The 8920-nt window shown below is 41.3% G+C and overlaps 1 protein-coding gene across 1 annotated transcript; it reads right to left on the bottom strand.

Annotated features, from left to right (window-relative positions):
* Positions 1-3036: 3036 nt before the first annotated feature.
* On the bottom strand, positions 3037-8676 carry LOC125543815 (CSC1-like protein At1g11960). The gene is made up of 12 exons (XM_048707297.1): positions 8535-8676; positions 8018-8368; positions 7663-7809; positions 7013-7148; positions 6524-6625; positions 6196-6312; positions 5980-6060; positions 5501-5841; positions 5105-5350; positions 4041-4365; positions 3622-3855; positions 3037-3534 (listed from the first exon to the last, which is right to left on the bottom strand). Exons 2-12 carry the CDS (start codon positions 8335-8337, stop codon positions 3283-3285), a joined length of 2301 nt encoding a protein of 766 aa, XP_048563254.1. The 5' UTR covers positions 8338-8368; positions 8535-8676; the 3' UTR covers positions 3037-3282.
* Positions 8677-8920: the final 244 nt, after the last annotated feature.

The following is an 8920-nucleotide window of genomic DNA, read 5'->3' as shown; positions in this document are numbered from 1 at the left end:
TGATTTAAAAAAAGGACTTTGATAACTACCAAACTTTCGGATTTTAGCAATAGGCAAGAACGATCCTTATACTTAATTCTAATTATGTACATGCATGTATTAGAATGACTAATTTTTCTTCCACGTGCACTCCTCCTTTTAATTAGATGCATATATGCACTAAAGGACGAAAAGTTGATGTCATCCTAGATTCTTTTTTTACAAACTTTAAAATATTTTGTAGCTCAAACCGTCGCTTTGATTGAAAATCCGTTTTCACTTTAAAAAACGTCACGACGAGATCTTCAAAGCGAGATCTCATGTTGGTATGTTACGTTGATATTTTTTTTAGGTCCAAAGTTACCACGTCTGGACTATGTAAGCTATCACCACTGCAGTACGTAACTTATCATAGTGTTTGAACTGAAGTTATCACAAGGATGTTTCGACCACTTTATCCATGCGTCGAAGTTATCATCGGGTCTACGGTTCATACATACCATATTTACACATAAGTATCGGATATATTTTTTCAACAATTTTGTCCCCTCCTCACCTTCGGTCAAAGTTTTTTTAAACATGGTACAAACGCAATCGCTTATACACAAACACATATACTAACCCCTATAAAGGCACACACGGACACACCCTACCCCCTATGAGCATCCGAGAGACTAGGCCGACACTTCATCTTGAGATTGACAAAAGTCACCACAGATGCCTTATAGTTAACATGTTGTTTTGTACTTAACAGGTCTGCGGTGTGTATATTGTCATGTTATTTACACCCAAGTTATCAGGGGTAAGTTTTTCAATAATTTTTCCCCTCGGGTCAAAGTTACCATGGTAATTGTACCTAGGTTAGCAGGTCCATGGCACGGAAGTTACCATGCTACTTACATAGAAATTACCGGAGTATGCTTCAACAGTTTTCTCTTTGGGTCAAAGTTAAACACAATGTTTGTACATACGCTACCAGGTCCATAGTGCGTATATTACCATCATATACATAGAAATTACCGGTTATATGTTTTCAAACAAAAAAAAAATCCCGAGTCAAAAGTTACCGCGGTGTTTCTAGGTAAGTTATGAGGGATGTGCTGCATAAATTACCATGCTCTTTAAAACGAAATTATCGGGTTATGTTTCATACTTTTCCCCTCGGGTCAAAGTTACCATGCTAAGGGTTGTAAGTTATCAGGTCAGTGTGCGAAAATTACCATGATGATTGCACATAAGTTATTGTTGTATGTTTCAACAAACTCCCCTCCCCCATCAAAGTTATCAGACCCGAGGTACATAAGTTATCAGGTTTGAGGTGTGTAAGTTACCATGCTATTCACATAAAAGTTACTGGGGTATATTTCATCAACGTTTTTCCTTATGAATAAAAGGTTATCACGGTGTTGGCACGTAAGTTATCATGTATGCGATTCCTAAACTACCATGCTATTCACACGGAAAAACTGGGGGTATATTGTATCAAATTTTTTCACGTAAAAAAATGTTACCGTGGTGTTGCCCTATAAGTTATGGATCTTATATTTTAACAACAAAAAATCTGGGTCAAAAAAATTATTGCGGTGTTTTTATGTAAATTACCAGGTTTGTGGTGTGTAAATTATCACACTATCCAATGTATATTTTAAAACAATTTTTTCCTCGGATTTACACATAAAACAATGACTAGAGTTCGAATTCTACACGAAGAGAAACATTTATTTCTCTAGAATTACTCATCGAGAGGTGCAAACGCAATGCATCCATCCTTGAAATAACTTGGTCCTTGGGTCTGCCCCCTCGTCAAAAACATTGTTGTTTTTTCTCGCTATCAAACAGAGTATAAAAGTCAGCTAACCTAAATAAAAAACACAAAAGCATGCTTACCTTGGGTGGTAGCGCACCTGCTCCCAACCGGTAGGTCTGGGGTTCAACTCTAAGTGGGCACTATTTATTTTCTCCGTGAAATCCTCGCGCACGTCGGAAGCAGATCAGATGAGGACCGCGTCGTTCAGATCTAAAGACAAAATCCAAACGTTTGGTAATTACATATGTCATAAAAAAAGGAAAAAAAAGGACATAATCCAGGGTGTTGCAGTAACTCAAGGGCAGACTAGCATAGAATCTCAAATTAGGTTAAGATCAATGAGATGAACCAAATGAAAAGTGGGCATGAAGCAATTTACCTGTAGGAGCTCTGATTCAAATGGAATTTTCCATGTTGTGATCGCAATGAGGCATCTGCTCAAAGATCTTATTTCTTTGATAGCAAGCCAACCAGCGGCCCAAAGTAACTGATAAGTTTGTTATTCAGCTTGACTCAAACACACCGTGTGTTACAATGTGTTCATATTCTAAAACCAATGAAGTGAATAGTATAAAACTACCACTTTTCGTGTTAGGCTTCCAAAAGACTACCAAATTTTTGTTTGTTGCTGATAACTACCAGAATTGGCCTCGGCTGTTTCAAAAAACCCAAATGACCGAGGTGTATTACAATTGATCGCAATTATGAAAGATCGGGCCCACGCGTAAGAGCTCTGATTGTTTGACCGTTAACTGGCATGGCAGAAAAGCAATCAGGTCCCTACCAAAAAAGCAATTGGGTCCCCATATTTTTTTAAAGAAAGCATTCGGGTCCGTGCAGACATCGTCGTGCAGCTCGCACACTCGCACATCGACCTCGTCGGACTCCCTCCGGCCCCTCCCCGTGCCCGGCAGCAGAGGGCAGCAGGAACAGCAGAGGCGGGGCTCCACGACAGAGGAGGCGGCGGCCGGATGTACCATAGGGTGCGGTGTGGACCAACAGTGTGGCCGGCGGCCATGGCTGTGCGACGGTCCTCCGTAGAGAGGAGGATAAGAAGGGAGGCAGAGAGGAGGGGGAGAAAAGAGGATGAGACACTAACATGTGGACCCCACATGTCAGTTAACGGCCCAACAAATAGTCAAACAAATGGTTCGTTTAGGTGTGGGCCCAACCTGTCATAATTGCAATCAATTGTAAAAACATTTGGTCATTTGTTTTTTTTTTTGAACAGCCGACGCCGATTCCGATAGTTATCAGCGATAAACAGAAATCTGGTAGTTTTTTGGAACTCTAACACGAATAGTGGTAGTTTTATGCTATTCACTCAAAACCAATGCACTACTAATATATTCCTAATGTATGCTTTACCGTTACATATATAATACACGTAAGAGCAAGACACATATATAATTGCAAGACAAATACACGTAAACCTAGCTGCAATGTGCAACTCTCTGTACATATATACTACGGAGTATAAACAACAGATAGCTCAGCTATCTTTCGTGAACGGACTCCATCAGGTTGAGCCTGCCAGAGCCACCGTCCTCGCTCTGCACCGGAGTGATCCTCCGGGACTGCCGCTTGGTCGGCACGATCACCGCCTCCGCCCCGGGATCGTCGGCGACATAGAACTTGCCTGCCTCATTGCTCTTGAACACCGGGTGAAGGTACGCGTCCGCCAGGTACGCCTTGAGGTCGAAGTTGCGCTCCCTCGCGCGTTCTAGCGTATCCTTCCTCATCACGTCCTGCACAAACCTCAACATCTTCAGACTTCACTACGATAGTACCTAGTAGCTTCCTTCCTTCCTAATGCTTGTGCAAGCATCAATTACCTGTAGCGGGTTTCTCACAAACGCGGGTTCGTACCGGTGCTTGCAGTACTTGTGGAACCAAATGGTTAACACGGGAAGAGCAAGAAGAGCCGGCGTCGCCTCCTCCAAACCTTTCGTGCTTAACAGCCCAAGGAAAAGCAGCTGCGACACGATCAAGGCTGTGATGATGCGTAGATGCACATTGGGCCAGAACTGCGCGCCGCTCTCGTATCGTTGATTGTAGACATTTATGATCTGAACAAGGGACGACCAATGAAACCAAACATTGTAAAACGGATGCAATGGTCTTCAACAAAATTGTCTGACATCAACTTAGTTGTGCTACTAACTAACATGGTTGCATCGGTAGTTTTCGACCGTCAATTTTTTTAGTGAGAACAAACAAAAAATCTCTCAAGTATTAGCGAAGAGCTCTTTACCTGGTGGCGGTAGACGACGTAAGCCAGCGCAAAGAATACCAATATGAATGGAAGCAAGAGTGGTGTCACCACAGCATACACAAGACCAAGCAAGAAATATAGCTGTATTCGAGGCTCGGACCAGTACAAACAGATACTACCAGGATCCATTGCCTCTTCTCTGTCCTTCTCTGTCTTGACCAGGAAAAAGTTTTTCAAGTGGAACATTATAAATGCCTTCAATCTCAGAACTTCAAGAGCTACACCAGTCCAACCATCAACCATTACATATGTAATGAAAAATGTTGCCTTCATTGGTATGGCCACACCGATGATCCTTGGAATGCTGCAAAAGAGGCAATTTAGACTCATTAGAGATAGGTTTTACCATTGGGGCTTTAGTACCACAACTGACCTAATTTCTTTGCAAATTTCAAGCGACTCTAAGTGTTGGTCTAATTTAGAGAAACTAGCAGTGTCATTTTAATTAAATCTCTAATATCATTCAATAAAACAAGAGTTAAGTTCCCCGCAAAAAAAAACAAGAGTTAAGTTTTACAGCTGAGCATTTACTACCACAACTGATTTAATTTTTTTGCAAATTCCAAGATTGGTCTAATTAAGAGAAACTAGCATTGTCATTGTAATTAATTCTCTAATATCTATGCTAGCATTATTGGTGTTTGTTTCGAAACCACGAGCTCTCCATGAGTCAAAGAAGATAGGACAGGGTTAATAAACTATAACCAAATGCAAAACCTTAATTTTTGTTTTCACCAAATGGGTGAGCACCATTGCGTCGTGGTAACCAATGCCATTAAAGCCAAGAAGACAGCCATTTCACTCTCAAAATGGTATCATGATGCACAACTCCCCTCATACAAAAATGATGCACAGCCCACAAAATTATCACAGAACACTGCTACTCCTCCCATAATGAAGGTGAGGCAAGAAGTTCATCACCAGAAAATGCAACGTCGAGCTTAGGAAAAATAAGATAAAATGCAATAGACCAACCACATATGAGCTACATGTTGTCGCAAACTTATATGCATAATTACTAAATGTGTTTACACGGGACATACTCATTAGCTGACTGATGAAGGTAGGTATTAAGCTGCTCCAAAGCAGATCCTGTAACGATGCTCCCCAGGAATACATTGAAGAACAAGAATATAAAATACTTGGATGCAGTTCTTCGCTCTAGTGATGAATGTGATACCAATCCTTCAAACTGAGACATGAACATCAGTATAGTTGGAAGCAATATGAGGAAAATCTTCAAAGCAAGTCCAGGAAGAAACCCTTGGATGAATGATTTAATGGTGGGTCTGAAAAATAGCTGACAAGCAGAAATCAGGAGAGGACATCGATATGACATCTTAAAAATATAAATTTGCACACTAATTCTGCAGCGATGACGGAAAGGCTACGGAAACCCATGAAAATGTGGAATAAGAACATTCTGAAAGTTGACTTACGTTTCAATGAAAGGTTCTAGAAATGGTAGTGCCTTCTCTATGCCTTCAACATTTGCAAGAGTCTGTACGAATGCTATTGGAATGACATAAAAGAAGTTGAGGAAGAAGAAGGCCACGCCAATTATCAACCTCCTAACTGTGAGGGAAACAAATGGAATGGATAGATTATTCCAGTACACATCACGGGGTTCTGGAGCCCATTCAGTCAGCCAGACAGTTGGGTTGCTGGTTTGTTGTGTCTGAGCGGCAACAGCTGCACCCCACCGTGAACGAAATGAAACAAAGGCCGCTGGCATAATTGACTTGGGATCCTTCATGACTTTTTTATGCTCGTCAGCTTCCTGTGAATTATCACTTATTAGAGACGAATAGTATTCCGACAGTTGGATGCAAACAAAATTTGATGCACGACAGATAATCTAACACTTAAAAGGACCAAAGGATACAAAGGTTTTACGGGTGCATATTTTGTAACTTACTTCCTTTCCTATCTTCTCAATCTCTGATTTGTAGTAATCAATAGCATCCACATCAGAACCAAAACATCCAAAAAACCCAGTCTGTAACATAAGTCCACATGAAAGCAAAGGAATTCAACAAAATAGATCCGAATACAGCGTTCCAGTATAAATGGTTATAAAACGATAAGCTCAATATAAAAAGCAATGGATGGCTAACTATGTTTGCAGACCAACCTTAGTTGTTGGCCTTTCTGCTTTTCGCTCAAACTTGAGTTGGTAGTAATCAAGCCAATTCTGCATTTGCTTCTTCTTTTCAACCAGGCCAGCAAGTTTATTTGTATTGTAAACTACCTATAGAACAACAAGACATAAAATGATTATTCCCCTAGGTAAATCATCTAAAGAGGGATTCAGCAAGAAACTAAGAATTTCAAATATAAGGCTTAAATAAAATGATTATTTATGGAAAATGAATAATTGTGGGAGTCAGGCTAAACAATAAATTGCGAACTCAAATATCTGATTCTTTGAATGGGAGATGTACCAAAAATTTAGTGATCACCTGATGTTTAAGATAATGACCAGGATGATTGACAAGGAAGAAATGTTCCACGAGCTCACTAACTGATTCGTCAGGATCTGATGGTATATTCCGTACAAGAACCTAACATAAAAATACATTGATGACTTAGAATCAAAAGAATAATCGAAGGGTCATTAATCTAACAAGATCATTCTACTGTGATCTTTGCTGTATGCAGCATTATTTAAAAAAAACAGAAAAAAGGGATCTAAACAGTGATCACAAAGGTGCAGTCACAAAGGTGCTTTCTACCAAGAATGCAGAAAGATCCTATGCAGAATTTGCATCAATAAGAAGTTTGAATATTTATCAATCTACGCATAACAAAATTTTCAAGTGTGTTGTCATTATATCCCCACGATTTTTCCAATCTGCCAGCGCCTTTTGACTTATCCAACCTTACATACAAGACACTAAACATCCCGATCTACTAAATAGGAACAGAATAGCCAATGAGTACGATCATACAGTGAACTGATCTGGTCGACGTTTCTCCGAAGCAAGAAAGCGCAATCTCATCTTTGCAACTATTTGATATTCCTTCATAAGTATATAGCAGGTCCAAAAAGTAAATACATAGGCCATAACCAAGTGGGCTATAAACCTGCACAAAAAAGGGGGTGTGTGAGCATAATCATGAGCATACAAGAATGTAGGAACCTTAAACAAATATGGGTGGAACAAAATGCTTTGAAGCAGATCAACTGCTTGAGCTTGAATTTGATGTGCAACTACTAAATGCTAAACCTATATTCTTGCGTTCTTGCACCTTAGTAAAATGACACAAAAGAATGGTGTGTTGCTCTGTTACCCAAATAAACAATACAACCCTACACCTATAAGAAGTTCATGTACCTACTAACGCAAGCAGTATGCAGATTAGTAAAATCTGGAACTTCAGGAAAGTTGTCGTCCAGATGTTCAGATAGATTTAGCTACAACATGTCAACAAAGCTAAGAATGCCTTCATATGGATATTTTACTTGTGGTAAGCCAGCACCGCTATCGAATATCTACAAACTTATATGTATCAAATCAGCAATGCATTTCGATAATCAACGAAAAAACACATTTGATAAACAAAGAAACTATTCAGATATATATGCCCTGTTGCTCACCTCTTAGATCCATAAGGTATGTTGGATATAGAAAGTTTGTCAATGTCACTGTGGACCACCTTCAAAGTTTCTAGTGTATCATTGGTCCAGTTCAGAGGGACCAGAACGGCAAAAGCAAGAATTGTAATTGGAACAAATATCTTGAGCCTGCAAATGATTGGTTAGAAGTTCATCAGCATAGAGGGTATTGGAAGATTGGGCTCCTTGACAAGAAGGATGCTATGCAAAAATTGATATATAAATGAAAAATGTATACATAAGCCCACTGATGTTCCACATACAGTGCTCAACTGTTGTAACTGAAAATAATAATAAGGAATACAGAAAAGAAAGCTGCTGAAGTGTAGGTACGTACCCTGTGCGGTATATCCGTAGGTAGACGACGGAATCGAGGCCCGCGTGCTGGATCAACTCATCGTCGGGCATCTTGAGAGCAGCCGGCATCCAACTCAGGAAGTTCAGGTAGGACCTCATGTCGAGGTTGATATACTTGGCGGCAGCCACGGTGGCGCCCGCGGAAGCCGGGCTGGCCCGCGTGCCTTTGAGGTACCACTTCGGGAAGTAGACTCTGTCGTTGATGGGCTGCAGCCGCAGGAACGCGAACAGCAGCAGGAAGGCGACGGCGGTGACTACGTTGAGAGCCGCCCCGACGGCGATGTCGTAGATGGTAGCCATGGCTGCCCCTCAGCGGCTCAAGTAAGAATCACTGAGACCAGCCACACGATGCAAGGACGTCATGGAAGAAAACACCCTTGAAATGCGATGAACTCGAACGCCCGTCGCGCAGAGTCGGAACGTCCGAGCCGACGAACTGCTCGGCGGCGAGCACAAGCAGCGAGCACAAGGGGGAAGAAACTTTGTTTTCAGATTACCTGGAACTGGTGGGCAGGGAGACGCGAGCAAGCATTCCAGATGGAGCTCCAGTCGACCCCTCTCTTCTCTTCTCGCCCGAAGCTTGGCAACGGTACTGTCTCTGCTCTGCTGGTAGCTTGTGTACTTCTGTGTGCGTCTGCTGCTTTATTATGATGCTCTTTCGCCTACGCTAGAATATTAGTACTATTATTATATTCCACCCCTCTGTCAATAATTCGAATGCGCAACGGTCACCTTCGTCCGGCCGCACTAGCACGTGGAGGGAGGGATGGGGAGCAGGGGGGCCACCATGTCATTGTCACGACGTAGTTATCTAGCCATAGTTTCTTTTCTTTGCTGTCCATATTTTCAAACGAAAATGGAGAGAACATCACTATATGAGGAC

The sequence above is a fragment of the Triticum urartu genome, chromosome 1, assembly GCF_003073215.2.
Source record: "Triticum urartu cultivar G1812 chromosome 1, Tu2.1, whole genome shotgun sequence".
In the NCBI taxonomy this organism is placed as follows: domain Eukaryota; kingdom Viridiplantae; phylum Streptophyta; class Magnoliopsida; order Poales; family Poaceae; genus Triticum; species Triticum urartu.
This window is presented reverse-complemented; position numbering and strand designations above follow the sequence as displayed.

Bases quoted from the DNA above. Each gene is read 5' to 3' on its own strand.
- LOC125543815 (XM_048707297.1), bottom strand. From the start codon at position 8,337: ATGGCTACCATCTACGACATCGCCGTCGGGGCGGCTCTCAACGTAGTC. The intron at 6,061-6,195 runs GTTGGTCTGCAA...CTTATGTTACAG, and splicing joins CAGAAAGGCCAACAACTAAG to ACTGGGTTTTTTGGATGTTT. The intron at 5,842-5,979 runs GTAAGTTACAAA...GATAATTCACAG, and splicing joins TTGAGAAGATAGGAAAGGAA to GAAGCTGACGAGCATAAAAA.